We start from the raw sequence: 18,250 nt of genomic DNA, 5'->3' as shown, positions 1-18,250 counted from the left end.
ATGTTTTCAAAGTAATTGTAGAGTTTTTGTTTGCAGAGAATCTCATTGCATTTGGAGGAACAAAAACCGTGTATACACCCTAAGATGTAGGGGTGAGCAAAAAAAATCGAATCAACCGAAAAATCGGTTAACCGAATTGGTTGGTTTGGTTTTTAGTTTGATATTTTTAAAAACCCGAAAGTTTTCGGTTTGATTTTGGTTAATCATTTAAAAAAACCAGTGGTTAACTAAATCAACCGATATATATTTTTATATAATATTATATATATATTAATGTTATATTTTTAAAAAATATAATAAAAACGTTCAACAGTCTGAGAGTGTTCAGACTGCCAAACTGAGAGCTAAGACAAGTTTGCTAGTTTGGAAAACTGGTGAACAACCTGCTTGACAGTCTGAGTCATCTAACAGATTAACACCCGCTGTGCAAGCCTTTCTTTCCCTCTCTTTTAGACTCTCACTCTCTCATACTCCCTCTCTCTCTCTCTCTCTCTCTCTCGCCTCTCAGTCTCTCTCAGAGCTCTCTCTCACCTCTCAGTCTCTCTCTGAGCTCTCTCTCTCACCTCTTAGTCTCTCTCTGAGCTCTCTCAGTCTCTCTTTGAGCTCTCTCTCTCGCCTCTCGGACTCTCTCTTTAGGTTCTAGCCTTTGGCGTTCCACCCTCCAACCGATTCATCAATGGCCTCCGACACTAACGATCCACAACACTGGAGGCTCGGTTGTGGTTAGAGGCTAATGCATCTCGGCGACACTAGCGATCCCAATTATTGTGTTTATGATTTTTTGCTTTGAGAAGATCTGCCTACATTGAGAGTAGTAAGCATACATATCCTTTTATTAGAGCCCGAAAAGAATATTTTTGTGCATACATAGCATATATCCACACATGCATGCTAAATTCATGAAATTAAGGATGTATCCTATATGGGCTAGAATCATATTCTTTGAGAGTGTATACAGTATTTTTTGTTTGTAGGGAATCCCACTTTTATTGCATTCCTCAAAGGCACAAAGCTCTTTTATATGCAATTATTACCCAGCATTAAGGCGGCGGCGGTTTAGAGCCGGCGCTCTTTAAGACCGCCGCCTTAGAGACAGCCAAAGGCAGTATTCTCATAAAGACCGCCGCTTGCTAAATTAAATTAAAAGAAAAATAAAATCTGGGCGGCGGTCTTTGGCACCTGGCACGAGGCTTTATTGTTCGAACCGGATTTGAGCCGGTCTAAAACCTAAAATGCCAAAACCTGCATTCCCGCGTAACCGCGTTTGATCTTCCGCAACTCACCCTCTCTCACCTTTCCCTCGTCTTTCTACTGCTGCTTTTTTTTTTTTTTTTCTCTCTAAACTCTGGAGGGTTTTTTGTTGATACTACGCCTTCCATTTGCCATTACGAGTAATAACAAGGATGGATTCGACATGGCTGATCTCGGCGCTGCCCTTTCTCCTGCTGCTACTGCTGGTAAAGCAAAACTAACTTTAACTCTAACCCCTCTCTCTGTCTGTCCGACTCTTTGTTATTTTCCTATCTCTCTCTCCCTCTCTCTGTCTGTCCGACTCCTACTGCTATTGTGTATTGCTGTCGTTTGTTTGTATTTTGTTGTTGCTGTTATTTATTCCTTTTTTTAAGATTTCAAGCAAGAACAAATTTCTCTAGTTAGCTCAAAATTCAATTCAAGAATAGTACCAGATTAGGAAGGGCCAAAAGAGATTTTCCTGTAGTCCATCTATTTTGTTAGTTTAGTTTCTAGAGATTTTTTAAGAATTTATCATCGTTGCCCTCTGATTCTCTCTTAAAAGTAGATTTTTTCTTTTTTCCTTTCATTATTTTTCCCTTGAATTTTGTCTTTGTCCCCTATTCCTAATATTGGTACTTACTCATTAAGTCTATTAATTAAGGCATTAATCTGTCTCTGTATTTCCTAATTTAATGTCCTAAAATTTTTCAGGACATTGAGGTGAACAACCAGAAGGTTAAGGTGCATTGTGGCAATGTCTCCGTATTTGAACGCTTACCTGATTGTGCCAAAATTTAAGTGGATACAGGAACTCCTTTGGCTTCAGAAATGTGTTTGTGAGTGTGTGGTTTCTAAAGGTAGAATTTGCATACCTTCTTTCTGTAGCTTAGATCCAACATCATTTGTCCATCTTTGAAAACATACTGCCATAAAAATCAGCCTGGATTAATCTCTCACACACCAAAATTACTGTATTCCATATATAGTAATTGCGAACTTGCGATAATCTCAAGGAATGAATGGATGAGCATCTAAGCTAGTTACTTATCCTATATTGTTAGCTTTCAGAAGATTATTATGAAAATTTATGATGATTATACTCCTTTGACTTAATTTGAAGTGGGATATAGTTCCAGAGTCATATTAGAGTTTTAAGTGAGATGCACTGACACTCTAGGTCAAGGCTATGTTATTCAACCCACTTGTTTCCCTAATTTTTAAGTGATCGATTTTTGTCTCTTCATTATTTTCTTTATTGGTATTGTGTGTTGGAATCATTATATTATGGAATTTATACACTTGTTTAAGTATAAATTGTTGTTGTTATTTTGGTGCAATTAAAGTAATTACTTGAAAATGAGAAAATTACAGTACCAACTTTACATATGTTGTTTTCACGATGCTAAGACATTTCATCCGAAGGATTGACCAGATTCGTTTTACAAGCTTACCCCAGTTCCTTGTTGGAAGCCATGGTGTTGGATGGTGTTGCCTCCTCTGTGAAAAGTTATTTGATTTTTTCTTTATTTTTTGTTCACAGAGTGCTGAAATGATCATTTAGCAAAAACAGAGAGTGCTCAAATGATCATAGAGAGCCAATGGTCCAGAATTTATGATCTTGGGGTGGTGTGGGGATATATGTTGAGTCCCAATATGTCCGACCGCTCTCTCTAATCTACTAGATTCCCTCTTGTTCGAGTCTGAAAGATATCATCTCCATGGTGACATCTGATAATTTGAAGGTGCATTCATGTCTGTGTGACCTGGACTGAAATGGAAAGCCAGTCAGGACCAACCTTGACAAAAGATGTGTACAGTAGAAAAGAAAACAGATTAAAAACTACCATCACTTCCTGGGAAACTTTCATAGATGAATAAAACTAAAAGAAGTTGTGCATTGTCATACAGGATATGATATCCAAATGCCCTGGAGTTGAGAGAGAGAGTTCAAGACAGGCCTCCACCACAATGTCATTAATTTACCAAGAAAATAAGACCACAATGTTACAATTTAAGTTTCTGGTATAATGAATAAAGAAGCTTACCCTATATAGTTTAGACAAGGCCTTGTTGAATTTGACTTCACTGTATATGGAAGCAAGAATTTGATATCACATTACTGTTATAGTTCAGGTTTTCTTAGGAGAAGAGGAAGTCCAAAACTAATATATAAAGGATGGGAACTTGATAACCATATCAAGGCAATGGTTGAAATACTAAGGGTGAGTATGTTTATCTCTTATTGAAAGTGTTACATCAAGACATAAGTTCTAAATATCTGACAAATGAATGAATGTGAACCATCATCGCTCCAAGTCTTGGTAGGCATTGACTAATACAAATAATCGTTCGATACCCCCTTTTATCTCATTTAATGTAGGAGATCTTCCAGGTAGAATTCCTGAAAGTCGTTCTCTTTTTCTTATTTTTCTATGGGTTTTCCATTCAGATGTGCTGCAGTTGAATCTATTGAGAATTTGATGTGGCAATATTTGCTTTACTTGATGACTTAATGCTTTTAAATGAACCAAGTTTTGACAGGATGGATGGGGCAGTCACTGTTGTAAATTACAAGGGGACTATACCATGATGTTTTTGGATGGACCCTGACAGTGATGATGATTGCATTGCTCTCTGATTCTAGACCTTGGTGTATGAAAAATGGAAAGGGGAATGAGTGGGGAAATACCATCAAGAATATAAATACATGCCATAGATGGCACTACTTTTCTCTATCAAATTCTTATTACAGTCATGGCATCCTAGACCATTGGTGGGTCCACCATTTCCTTATCCACTTGAAGATCATTCATACCACAGAGTAATGACAATGCAAGCCTAATAGGTGTGGTGCTGATAGTTTAACATCCAGTGTAGGATCCATTCATCTACACATTACTGCATATTGCAGGCCTTTAATTGGTGGATTATTGATTTGATATTGAAACGAAAGGTATCATAAATTCTTTTGATTGCTTATCCCTATTCTGATCCCTCCTGTTAGTTTGGATAGATTCTTTAGTCAATCTTTCCTAAGGAGCACTAAGAGAAGAGGCTGAATATTGCAGAGATTCAGAAGGGCAGTGGTAGTTTGGACAATTTGGGAGGAGAGGAACTCAAGAATCTTCAAGGAAAAAGAGAAGAATAAGAAGGCAATTATTGAGATTGTTAACCCAAGGGTAGCACACTGAGTGAAGATCATGAAGCTATTTTCAGATTTTACAGTAGAAGATTTCTTCAGAAATTGGGGTTCAATTGCTGACTCATCGTCTAGGAAGCAAAGAATCAATGAGGTTTGGCCACCCCCAGATGGAGGATGGATGAAATTAAACTTTGATGGAAGTAGTTTGGGAAATCCAGGACCCTCTGCAATTGGATGAATGATGCAGGATTGGGAGAACATATGTGGATTGTTGTGGGGTCCAATTGGACAAGGTGATTCAGTTAGGGAAGAGTTAATGGGTGCTGTTTCTGGGGTACAAAAAGCTAGGGAAATGGGAATCACAAGGTTGATTGTGGAAGGGGATTCAAAAATAATAATTGGCTGGCTGAATAAAGGAAAGGGGATGATTTGGCAACAAAGTAATGATCAGGCGGTTCAAGATGTTGTCAAGAGTTCACAACATTCAATTTAGATGGGTAAGAAAGTCTGCTAATGGATTGGCTGATTGATTAGCTAAGTAAGGAATGCATCAAAATCACTTGTATTGGGTTCGGTTGTAAAGAGTGCTCAGACTTGACAACTTGTTGTAACCTTTTTCTTAATTAGTTTTAATAAAATTTTCTTCGTCGCTGATAAAAAAAGTCTATGAGCTTCATTCGGCAAGTAATGTTAGGTTGTAATTGATGTGTAATTTAATGTAGAAAGAAATGAAAATGCTATAACTTTCACAACTTGAAAGTGAAGCCAGTAGCCTGCCAAACTAGTCTATCCAAGAAAAGATATGTCCTTGTGAAAGAATAACACCTGTGAAATGAAAAAAAAAATGCAAGTAGGTAAACCTTGCATTGAACACTGTATGGTGCATTCTAATTTTTGAAAATACAATATTCAACACACAAATTGAGAAAAAGAAGATATATTACCAGAAAGAAGAAGCAAAAGAAACACCCATGACCTATCTTGATATTTGCACATAAAAGATTTATACAGGGAAAATAGATATGAAGAAGCACAGAAAACATTTAGCGAGGAAAATGACACTACAATATATCATTCACATGTTACGCATCAATATCTTTCACAAGTGCCAGCTCAAATTAGCAAGCTTACCTGTCTAAGAAACAGTTCAGTCCTAACATGGACATAAACTGCTTTTAATGCAAGCAGCAACATATACAAGTCTAGAGAAGAAACCAAGAACGCCACCAGGAGTGTGCTGGAAATAGGTAGATAGAACTTAGAGAATTCAACTTTAACAGCAAAATAGATATGGATTTCATCTAAAATAAAACAACAGAGGAAGACCACATACCTACCAGAGAAATCCTATAATAAAGTCATCCATAAAAGGAAAATGTATAGGATCTTACAAAATGACATTAGATAATAGGTTCTATCAATAAACTTTTATGTCTTTTCCCAACATCTTGAATGCTTTTACTTATACAGAACATTGACCTATTCATCAACAGGGTGGCCCTCACTACTGTTACCAATTACCAAGGTTCAAAGTATCGATACGATATGTCCCGTATCGAGCGTATCGTATCTTTTACAAACGATACGGTCTGAAACGCCTGTTTCCAGGTGTTTCGGACTCCCATTTTTTTTTAATAATAAAAAACAGCCTATAATCTTTCCAAAAAAACAAAGTTTGAAAAAAAAAACTAAAATTTCGGCCGTTTCTAAGTAGCGGTACGATATGGCCAAAACTCGTATCGTGGTGTTAGGCCTTTGAACCTTGCCAATTACAACACGGGTGTCAAGATCGCTATAGGTAACCTTCTTAATAAAGTCATTCATCTTTCTGAATTGTGGTGTTAGGCCTCCTAAGTATTTAAAACTATCTATGACAATGCTGCATGTAGGGACCATTACTTTAATGGCAGCACTTTACGAATCCTTGTAGACTGCATTGGCATTTTAGAAATTTAAATACACTTTGCTCAACTACTTGATAATTACCAAGACTTCCCCTGTTTTTTGATTGTTAATTAAAACCTTCCCGGTTAGTTGATTTGGCACTACTTTGGGAGTTCTTTTTTTTTTGTGAATGAATGATAAAAATAAATCAGTCATTTGTCAATTGAACAATTGTGAATTACCTAAATACTAAAAAACATGCATGCTAATGGAAGAAGATAGCTGCCATTGTTGGAGAAGTGACATTCATCCCATAAATGCAGAGAAAAGCAATGCTATCAGACTTAGATTGGACACAAAGGTAGAATGCAGGTCATGGGTCAAATGGTCTAACAATTGGGTTGATACAATGACCCATGACATCAATATGATCAGTAATAGGTTGTGGATTAATGGTTTTTGAACTTTCATACAAGTGCCTCATTTTTTTGGTAACAAAGCAAGTAATTTCATTAAACAACTTTATGGTGGGTACATCAATCAAAGCATAGTCATTTGCAAGAAAAACTCCATCCATGGATGTAAACAAATCCATCATTACAAAACAGAATTGGGTGATGTCTTAGTTCACAGTGATCTCATGGGCCACTTGGTTGGCCGATCTTCTGATAGCTGTGAAGGAGTATCTTCTTAGAGTTGCACTCTCTTGTCAGATGTCTGCTACTAGATTGTAGTCATAATCCATCAGATGCTTCTGCCCCACTTCAATGTCTGTTACTGCTTCTTTGGAATCCAATTCAAACTCCACTCTAGGAAGCCCAAAATCCACTGCCAGTTTGATTCCATTTCTCAGGGCTATTAATTTAGCTGTCTTTGGGTTATTGCACTTTGTCACCCAACCCTTTGCCATTAAAAGATCCTCAGCATCATTTCTGACCACACAACCAAGGAAGTTGGTGTTAGCTTCTTTCACAAAGACTGCGTTGCAATTTACTTTGCACCATCCATGCCAAGGGAAGGGGCTCCAACATGGCATTCGACCATTAGACTGTGAATTGGGCACCTCCAGATTGGACCATTAGACATTTGACCATTCGACCATTAGGAATCATCCATGTCCTGCATTTGATAAGCATGAGGTCCTTGCGTTTTACTATTCTATACTTCTGAGTAAAACTACTACTCTAAGCATAGACCTTCTCACAGGTTTCTGAACTTTTTGCTTGTAAAAGAAAGAGAATCATATAAACTATGCAAACTTTGATATTGCACAAATATTTCTTCTCTAAGTAAAGAGTTGTTGAACGTTTAACTTGTAGAAAAAGGGTTGGTTGGAGGTCATTTGATTAATTGTGCATTACCTGTTGATGGTTGAAGCCATGAAGCCATTTGTTACTCAATAGGTGGATGAGATGAAATCCTTGGTGGTTGAACTTGCAAATGTCACTGCTCAGGAGTGGGCTTTGCTATCCCAATCAAAGATCTCTTCTGCACATTAGTAGTCATGCAATTTAGAGTAAAAGCTCTATTTTTCTAGTTTGCAATATTATTTTTGACTTGGGGTTGATAGCTTACAAATGCTTTTCTGTGTCATTCTTTTTCCTGTTTGAGCTAGATCTAATAGCATCTCTGTATCTAGTCGTTAGGTCTTTTACTTTTTCCATTTTATTTTATATTTTATCCCTTTTTGTGACATTATTAGCTTGATGTATAGAAAATAAATGAAGGTATGTTTACATACATGCATGCAGGTGCAAGGATCTATGCAGGATAACAGAACTAGAAACAAGGTGGCAATGTTGGTTGGAAAATGGGATGAGCAAAATGTATTGTGTTGGGAGATCCTACTATAAAGCCAAAGGGGTACTATCCCATGTCAGAAGCTATGTTGTTATGGAAATGAGACAAATCAGTCACTCAAACATGATACAACTTAACACCTTTTGCAATTATTTTGAATGAATTGACACTTGACCTATTGGAGAAGTTGCCTCCAACTGATTCCAGACTCAGGCCAGATCAGAGGCTTTTGGAGAATGGGGAATATGAACTAGCAAATGTATAGAAGCTTAGACTTGAACAGCTACAGAGACAGGTAAACAAGGTTGCTTTGTAAGGTCCTTCAATTCAATTTCTTGGGTTCTATTCAATTGAATGATTTGATGTCTTTATTAGCTTCGAGGGTTCTAGAAGTGTGCACATCAAAAATAGATTGAAAATAAGTAAAATCATAACCTTCTCATGCAGTTTTACTAGAATTTTCTGTCTTTTTCTTTTTCTTTAAATGAATCTTTTACAGTTCCTATACCAAACCATGTTTTGAACTACTCAAATTTAAAACCATGTTTTACGGTTCCTGCTCGAATTCCAATTATAAGTGATGCAATGCTAGTATGCCTTTATGGATGCTATAGAATATTTTAAACTACTATTGATATTCCAATTAATTGCTTAGAATTCAGCCCATGTCAATTTTAGTTACTATTCCTATCTTTATAGTTAAATTATTTGAATATAATTCTAATATTTATATGTTTTGATTTGCAGGTTCAACCAATATGTTAAGTGGATTTGCATTGGAAGATGTGCTACATTATTAGAGAATTTGATTATTTTTTTTAAGTTTTTGTACTATTTATATGTCAACTGGATATTGTATTTGAACAATGTCTTTTGGATATTTTAATATATAATCTTTGAATTAATAGATTTCATTTTAAAGTGATTTTTATCAAATGGTTTTGTTGTATTAAACAGGTATGAAAATGTTAAATCAATAAAAAATTCAGGTACCACAAAAATGCTGCAATTAAGTGGGTATATGCATTTATTTTTTGAAAAAAATTAGTATGTCGGCGGTCATGTCCGCCGGCTTAGCTATCAACATGACCAAAAAATGTTAGAATTAACCTAGTATAAATAACAAAGGAAAAACAAAAGATCTAAGCCAGCAGTCATGAAACTGCCAGTTTAGCCACAAACAACACATAAGGCAGCAGTCATTTAGTGTATAAGCTGGTGGTTCGGACCGCCACCTAAGAACACGAGGGAGTTTGCTAGAAATCTAAGGCGATTGTCTTTTGGTATCTAAGTTGGCGGTCTAAACCACTGCTTGATTAATGTTAAGCCGACGGCTTGGTGTGATCGTCGCTTCAGAGCAATTTGAACCGGACACCTAAGGCGATGGTCTTTTGCATCTAAGCCAGCGGTCTTGACCTAAGCCGGCAGAGGTTTAGGGGGTGGATTGAAGACCGCTGCCTAACTGCCGGTTTAGATTGATTTTCTTATAGTATGGGTAAGTTTTTCCTGGGAAACACTTACCTAGGTAAGTGCATTTACCCATGTTCTTTTAGTCATAAGAAGAACATTTTAGTCATAAAAATCCATTATTAAAAGGGGCATCTTTGTCCCATTCAAGTGTTAGCAACTTTCCTTCTACGTGGGAAGGTTATTTATCCACCTAGAAGATGAGTATCACTTACCTAGGTAGGTAAGTGATACCTAGGAAAATAAACATTCCCTTGTCCCCACATTAATCTGAAAAATGAACATGAAATTCTTGGCTAATGGGAAACAAAATCTCATTGAACAACTTTTCCCCTCTCAAAATCCAAAAAAAGAACACCCTCTTAAAAGATATACAAGGATAAATCAGAAAATGTGAAAGTTCTTGAAATCGAGTGAGCATGCTTAGCCATTGGGTGAGCAGCCTCATTCCTTGTTCTTGGTGTAAATTGCACTAAGCAATGTGGAAAAAAGCTTAATTTTGCCTTGAAATTGGCAACAACTTTGGGGCGCAAAGGAGGAATAGCATTTTCCTCCAACAAGGCTTTAATGATATTCAAAGCATCTCCCTCAATAATAAAAGCTCGTAGGCCTTTGAAAATAGCCAAATTCTCACTTTCCTGGAGAGTGCTAACCTGAAGATCCACTGCTTGACCAGCATAGAATAAGCTACCTTTGTCAGCTCTTATAACGACTCCACCTCCTCTCTGCAATTGATCATCTCCCTTTTAGCATATAAGGATGAAGTAATCTCATCAATTTATGCCTGGGTTGCAATGACAATTGACATCAGAGAAAATTTCCTATTCCCCATTACTTTGTTACACCTGTGTTTCCAGATTTACCACATACAAATTTCCCCTTTGACAATTAATGATACTTCTTTCTGGTTAAAAGGGTCATCACTTGTTCTCCACTCCAAAAGCCAATCTTGTAAGGTCTAGTCATGGTGTGCATTAGAGCGAAGACCCAAGCTTCCTCCAAACCATACTAGTCTAACAAACGAACATCTAAAGAACGTATGCTCATAAGTTCTAGGTGCACCACCACACAACAGGAAAGTAGGGTCCATGTTTATTTTGTTGGCAAGCCATTGTAGCTTCAATAGGAACAATACCCATCAGGAATGTCCATATGAAAGTGTGGACATGTGGTGGGGAATTCTTGAAACACCAAAACTTCTCGCAACTACAATCACCAAACACAATTGCATAAGCAGAAGAGCTAGCCTCTTACTCATTAATTAATCCATATGATGAACTCATTGTAAACTTCCCAATGGGAGTTTTCACCCACATAAGAGTGTCTTCCATGTCTGTGCATGATAAAGACATTTGAGTGATGATAGTTGAAGTATCAACATCAAAGACTCGATTCACTTCCTCTTGTATCGACTAGTGTGTACATGCTTTCATTAGTGCAGCTACCATTGTGCTTCCAGTTGTAGGGTAGCAAAATGGATTAATTTGTTACTGTTGATGGTGCATTAGGCTTCTTAGTATACCAAAAGTTTTCCCCAGCATGTAGATACTTAGAGGTAAGGACTTACGCCCGAAAAATGTTTTTGGAGGTGAAAAAGCACCATAATAAGGGAGACGTTTCTTGCCACATGTCATGGAAACCCAAACCACCCAAGCCTTGGGCCTGCATATTGACTTCTAACACTTTAGATACAAGGGGTGAAAACCCCACCAAAAATCCCTTACAATAGAGTTTAGGCTATACCAAAACTATTTTGCAAACATGTGACAGACACTTGGATTTCCAACTCTACAATCTGTTCTTGACCTTCTCTAGAATAATATTCCACACCTCTTTACAAACTTTATTTGAAATAAAGACCGATCCCAAATTTCTTTTATTGCATTTCATTACTATAACACTAGCCTTGTAGCTATGGGCGTTGCGACTAAACAAAAATGAAGATTTAGCAAAATTGGTCTTATGTCTTTACCATGCAGGAATCCTTAATTGTTGTATTAACTCAAAGAGGGTGCTCTTCCCAAAGATGAGAAAATCATCTTCAAATAGCATATGGTTGAAAGTACCACTACTTCCCAATCTAACACTAAACAAGTCACCCTTTGAAAACTTTTGGACAATAATCTAGAAAGCACATCAATCCCGAGTATAAATAAATAGGGTGACAAAGGACACCCTTGTCGAAGTCCTTTATTAGGAGTAAACTGATGAGTTGAGTTGCCATTATAGTTATAGAGAAAGATGCTGATGAAAGATAATGTTGAATGAGATGACAAAATCAAGAAGTAAAACCCCTAAGTTGCAAGGCTTTCAACAGTAAATCCCAATATTCCATATTATCATAGGCTTTAGAGAGATCTAATTTTAAAATGAAACTACCAACAATCGATACACCCACTTAACAATTATATGATGTTCTACATATGTCATCAATCTAAATAAATATTTTAAGTAAGGATCTCTAATTCCAAAGAAGTAAGAAATCCTATGACCAATCCAAACCCTCTATCCTATATCTATCAAATTGAGGACCCTCTTAAATTCTGCATCCACCATATTTTCAATCATGCAGACATTGGCAATGTCTTGTATCAGATTTTTTGCTCACCATCTAAACCATGCATAGTTCACTAATATATCTACCTATTTGCAAGCCAGCCTTTGAAAATATATGAACGAATAATTAATGAATTGAAGATATAATTCCCAAGTTATGTAATCAAATGGACAACTACTGGTCTAGTTATTCCAAAATAATGGAACCTAATAAATAGGACTTAAATGTTAGTACTGGGAGCCTTCATCTCGTTGAGCCCCAAATAAAACAATTTGCTCCATAGATAGAATATTCTTGGCTATATCATATGAGAGAAGGGTAACACATAAGTGTTGGAGAATAACTCAAACCCACCATCTCAATTGGATTAAGTGTGGACTTGCAACTTTTTTCCCCTTTCTGTGCTTTTCTTTTTACTAGTAAGTGTGCATGTGCTTTGTACAAGGTAATTCTAAATGATAATAATGATAGTAATAATATATCCAAACTTTTTTATAAATTTTATGTATTTTTTATTTTCTGTTTTTTATTATTAATTGGATGCATATTACAAAATCCAAATCTGATTACATTAACATTTCATCCAAATATGTGATAGTTGGATCAAGTTGTGAAGTTTGAAGTATCATTGACAAGCCTACCAGCTTGGCTAGACTCTTCTTTTTGTAATGTTTTATCTTTTTGTTGTTTTTTTATTCATTTATAAAAAAAATATAAGATTTAAATAAAGGGAATTGAATGGGGTGAAAAGTAGTAGTTCGATTTACAATTTAAACCTTACGATTAAATAGAGACTAAATTCAAAAATGAATATTTCAGTCAAAAGAAAGTTTCACAATTTTATTCATGTTTCTAACATTAGTGTAAATATGGAATTATAGATGTGTTCAATTTTTTCTGTATTTGTGTGTAAAAATAATTTTGATATGACATACTTACTTTTTTGTTTAATATGATAAATATATGGCATTATACATGTGTTTGAATGCTTTTTTTGCAAAATTTATGAATTTTTTCATCTTTATATTTTTATATTGTATTAATTTTTATTATTTATTTATGACATTAAAGCTTAACACATTTAACTCAAAAATTGAATTATTTATTAATTTTTATATTTCATTTTGGTTAGTTCTAAATTATGTATCTCATTTTCATTATCAATAAAAATAATTCTTATTTATTATACGTCTAATTTTTCTATTGAATTGCTCAGCCACCACTTGGATAAAGAATTGTTTTTTTTTTGAGTCAGTTTTAAAATATATGAATTTATATTGGTAAAAATATTGGCATAGATCTAATTAGTAGCATTTATTAGTGAAAAATAACTTAAATGTATGATTTAATAAGAGAAAATGAGATTTAATACCTTAAGTATAAAACTTAATGAGAGATAATTAAACAATGTGGAAATTAATAATTGAATTTATATTTTAAACCCTTACAATTAGAGATGGATTAAATACATAAATATGAACATTTTAGTAATCATAAAAACTATAATAAAATAACTTTTATACCCTTTCTCAAACAAAAAAATAAAAGATAATTTTAGTCTAAAAAATTAAGTTCCACACTGCATCTACACTTATATAGATATAGATTTTGTTTATTCCTTTTTTTTTTTAATTCTATTGTGATTCTATCATATCCCCAACGACTGTGCAACTTCAGCTCCTGGGCAGGTTGGGTTAGACTTACAACCAACCTAAGCCCAACTAGCCAAACCAAAACTGCTTGATTATATTTCGATCGATACAATCATGATTCATGACTTTAGTTCGGCTGGATTGAAACCATGGCGTAAGTACACAACAAAAGAAAAATACTTAAACTAGAAAAACTCGAATGAAGCATTTACGAAAGGTATTATGACATCTACTCACTCAACCATGCATTGAAGTTACTAATACGACTTGTATGAATGGGTTACGTACGTCAGGTCTTCTAAGAACTAAAAAGAAACTCTGATCCAAGCTTAAACCAGACTGTTGTTTCTAATTAGCCCCATGTAGAAGAAGATAGTAGTGATTAATGTAGACATTACAGAAATATAAGTACATCAACCAAGTATCCAAACTCCAAACACAAATCTATTGACGGTCCAAAATCATTTGTGTTGGTAGATATATAGAACTGTTATTTTTATTATTTCCTGATATTATAATGGTCGGTCGGATCAGTCCGTCGGTAGAGGCTACTGGGCTTAGGGGTGGTCCGGTGGAGACGGAGCAGGGTGCACCTGAGGCCCAATACCTTTGGGCGCCTGTGGTATGATATCCAGTCCACCCTCTTAATATCCTGGATTGGATAAGGCTGGATTATCAAGTAAAGGTCCTTTAATGCATGGTTATATATTTTTTCCTTAAAAAAAATTGTTATATGTATATGTATATGTCTCTCAACATAGTATTATTGCTACTAGTGCCAGTGCGTGAAGCCAATCAGCCATGATTCAATCAACTGTATTATTATCTCATGTAGATAAAGAATGAAGATATATGGTCCTTCTCCTTCACATCAGATGTATATGAAAGAAAAAGAAGAGTTTACCTACTCTAATATATATGTATATTAGAATGCATGTTTTCCCTCTGTCTTTCCTCTCCCACCAGAAATTCAAAACAATGATATATCCAATCGGAGTTCCAGACAACACGGCCAGAAGAAATTAAAACCGGGGAATTCAGTCTCAGAGATTGTCCGGCAATTGAAAATTCTGGGAACCAAAAATGAAGGAAGAATTATTCTGAACAAATACAACAACACCACACTTGTGACTGTTAAAACCTTCCCACAACAGGAAGTTTACACTTCCCGTCACCGTTTTCTTGGAAGAAATGTCCTTGACACTGCAAAGGTTCTCCAGTCTGCGAACAACGTAATCATTGGTCAAAATACGGCCTCGGTTCTCTCCCTCTGAGCAGTCAGTTACCAGTTCGTTCTCGTAAAGAGCCACCATTACGTTGGCTCCCTGACTGTCCACCTTTGTCTTCAGTGCTCCTGTTAAGCTTACCGCCAAGCTGTCTGGCGATGTCCTTTCGAACTTTGCCTGCTTCAATGAACAAACCCTAAATTTCTCACATTACACATATGCAAACCTTGAAGGTTATCTTCTGATGATTCAAATGTCATTACAGATTAATCTACTTCGTGTTAAGTAATGAGCATTAATGCAATGCCTACAGTTTGCCTACTATATGTACGTGCATGCATGGCTCCTCTAGTATCAATATGTTCGGTTGCAATTTGGGTTGGGTTGAGTAGATTTGGACCCACCCAACCCAATCCAATTGGAGAAGGGTGTTGACTGTTGAGAACCACTGGTTGGGTCAGGATGTTTGTGAGTTGAAAGTTGAAACCTTACCAAATTTACAGAAAACTTAATGTGTTGAAACCTCAACCCCAAACCAAACACAAACACAATACAAGCCCATCATAAATTGAAGTGGGTTGGGTTTGCATATATGAACTTCACCCAACAGGAAAAAAAAATGCATCTTAACATTTGAAGGTTGAAGTTTACAATCTAAAACTAAAATACCCATGTCCACCTATCTCTATTACGTGGTAGGAACAAACCTGAAAGGCGAGAGACGGATATCGGACGGCGGATGTGATGTTAGAGAGCAAAGCGGCTTGATCGGTGGCAACACACTGGGTCCTACCCTGAATCACCACCTGGGGCGTGAACATAGTATCCAGCTTCAATGCTTCCACGTACGCCTTCTGCCTCACCGTCCACTGGCTCGACGCGAACGGGTCTTTCCAACCCATGTAATCCCAGTAATCCACGTGGAATGCGAGAACTATTACCGGTACCTCCGGGTCGAAGTCTCCCCTCCCCAGCCTCGATATTAAGAGCTCCGCTTCTGGCGACGTGGCGCAGCCCTGCGACAAAAACAGCTCCACCATTATGGCTCCTCCCTTTTTCGGTTCCTCCGTTGCTTGCTGCTCCTCAATCCCATTCTCTGCCGTGGGGTTACTTTTCGACAGGGATTTAGATCCTCGTCCGAAGCAAGAGAAGGCAAGGCGGTGAACCATCCTCTCTTGCCGGAAAACCGTGTGGATCTGGCTTCGGGGCAAGGAGGAGAGACAGAGGGGAGGAGGAGGGTAGAGAAAGAAACAGAGGTGTAAAGGGAGAAGAAGTGAAGGGAGGAGGCCTTGGTTTTTGGGAGAGTGCGGGTGGAAGACAGAGAAAGGTGGCGAGATGGACGGGTGAACCGTGAATCCTCTTTCTCCTTGTTTTTTGTTTTCTGGATGCAGTTTAACGTGGCGAGATGCCAGAGAGTGAAGAAGAGGGAGAGATCGGTCATCGTATCATCCGACAGTTAGTGATGCTTTGCTTGTTATTCGGTTGCCTGTATACTCGAGCAGGTCGTTCAAGTCCACTCGCGTGATCATTTTCAATTTTCATCGATGCATCTCCTTTTGCCACGTCTTCTGTTTTGCTCTTTTGCCACGTGTAATGTCCTTCTACTCTCGCCTAAATTTTGCATTGCTTGTCGAAGAGGGATTGGTTGTTCTAAAATCTAGACGTGAAAACATGTTTCGAAACCGCAAATTTCGAATCTTTCCAAAGACGGCATTTTGCCTATAATTAATTTGTCATACTTCTTTCTGGGCCAAGCGGCCCATGTTATCGATGCATCTCCTTTTGCCAAGTCTGCTGTTTTGCCCTTTTGCCACGTGTATTGCGCTTCCACTCCCGCCTAAATTTTGGATTACTTGTCAAAGAGGGATTGGTTGTTCTGATATCTAATCTTGAAAACATGTTTCGGAACCACAGATTTAGAATCTTTGCATAGACGGCGTTTGCCTATAATTAATTTGGCATATATCTTTCTGGGCCAAGCGGCCCCATGTTAGCTCTAACCAATCCAGATAGCCAACTCCAGGTCCAAATCACCCTCACGAATTCAGCCACAAAATAGCCCTATATACTTGCTCTATGTCTCTATGCGACAGTTATCACTACACCTATTTAGTTAGCCTCTTAAACCCAGATGGATAAGTTTGTGGATAATCTATTAATCTTGGCTCTCCAATGCACCTTAGGCTCAATTTTGAATGGAGTATAAATATAAATAAATACAGTGTAAATATATATAAAATAAAAGGTTTGTACTCTGCATATTTGTCAAACCAAGTCTTACTTTGGGAAGAGTTCAAATAAAAATATGTACAATACAAATACATACAAAATACATACCTTTGTGCTCTACATATATTTGCATTTGTACTCCTAATAAATTCATCCTTAATGAAATTAGAGAAAAGAAAAAGTGGGCTCAAAACTGCAATGTCTAGCCCACAATGTTGTAACTAAGGGTGTCAATAGACCGGTTTTAGAGTGGATCCTGTCCATTCAAAATCAATTTGAATGGATTGGATGGAACAATAAAACATATTTAATTGGATCAATCCGATCCAAAATATTTATTTGATTGGACTGGACATGCTCTGTTCATAATAAATTTATATTGGATTTGGTTAGATTAAGCCAATATCCAGTCCATTGATCTAAGGTAAGAATATAGGTGTCAATGGACCGGGTTTGAGTCACAACCAATCTAAATTAAAACGAATTTAAACAAATTGAATGGTCCGAACATTAAATTGGACTGATCCAAAATGATTCAAAATATTCATTAGATTGGATTAGACCTGATCCATTTATAATGGATTCACATTGGGTTGGATCGGATTAGACCAAACCCAATCCAATTGACACCCCTAATTGTAATTCTCCAGAACTAGAAGAGCTACATTATAACAATTCTTAGCTTAAGAAAGTAGTAGAATGTTCTCTCTCTCTAATCTTTGGCATGAATGGGTTGGATCATACCCAATCAAACCCGATCTAATCTAAATAGGATTTCTGCCATGTGATGTTCCCGATTCAACCTACTAACATATTACATCGAAATAGATCCAACGAAAAATATTCATGTTCCATCGGATCCAGATGCATCCTAGGGTTAGTTAAGATTAAGTTATCTGATCTAGGTCTTGATCCATTCAAAAGTCTCCTCTATTATGAGGATAAAATCCTGTTACATATGATACGAGATTGTGGGCCTAAAGTAACCCTCTCCATTTCATTGGGCCTGGGTTGTTTGTTGGGTGTGGTGGAAATTCTTCAAATCGTGTATCTGATTTGC

General features: G+C 36.7%; 1 protein-coding gene and 1 long non-coding RNA gene across 3 annotated transcripts; one reads left to right on the top strand and one right to left on the bottom strand.

Annotated features, from left to right (window-relative positions):
• Positions 1 to 1,248: 1,248 nt before the first annotated feature.
• On the top strand, positions 1,249 to 8,993 carry LOC104612262 (uncharacterized). Its single transcript, XR_737792.2, has 4 exons — positions 1,249 to 1,457; positions 1,945 to 2,090; positions 8,011 to 8,354; positions 8,807 to 8,993. It is a non-coding gene; the product is annotated as an uncharacterized LOC104612262 (long non-coding RNA).
• Positions 8,994 to 14,537: 5,544 nt separating this feature from the next.
• Positions 14,538 to 16,651, bottom strand: LOC104612293 (uncharacterized). 2 transcript variants are annotated; one of them, XM_088894445.1, is made up of 2 exons: positions 15,669 to 16,651; positions 14,538 to 15,141 (listed from the first exon to the last, which is right to left on the bottom strand). In XM_088894445.1, the coding sequence occupies exons 1-2, from the start codon at positions 16,128 to 16,130 to the stop codon at positions 14,779 to 14,781; spliced, it is 825 nt and encodes a 274-aa protein (XP_088750571.1). In that variant the 5' UTR covers positions 16,131 to 16,651; the 3' UTR covers positions 14,538 to 14,778. The 2 variants fall into 2 exon arrangements, with proteins under 2 accessions (XP_088750571.1, XP_010277977.1); XM_010279675.2 differs by having other exon boundaries at positions 14,538 to 15,138; positions 15,669 to 16,610.
• Between the last annotated feature and the right edge of the window lie 1,599 nt (positions 16,652 to 18,250).

This window comes from Nelumbo nucifera, chromosome 1 (assembly GCF_055504915.1).
Source record: "Nelumbo nucifera cultivar China Antique chromosome 1, China Antique-T2T, whole genome shotgun sequence".
NCBI lineage: Eukaryota > Viridiplantae > Streptophyta > Magnoliopsida > Proteales > Nelumbonaceae > Nelumbo > Nelumbo nucifera.
This window is presented reverse-complemented; position numbering and strand designations above follow the sequence as displayed.

Bases quoted from the DNA above. Each gene is read 5' to 3' on its own strand.
- LOC104612293 (XM_088894445.1), bottom strand. From the start codon at position 16,130: ATGGTTCACCGCCTTGCCTTCTCTTGCTTCGGACGAGGATCTAAATCC. The intron at 15,142-15,668 runs GTTTGTTCCTAC...TGTTCATTGAAG, and splicing joins ATCCGTCTCTCGCCTTTCAG to CAGGCAAAGTTCGAAAGGAC.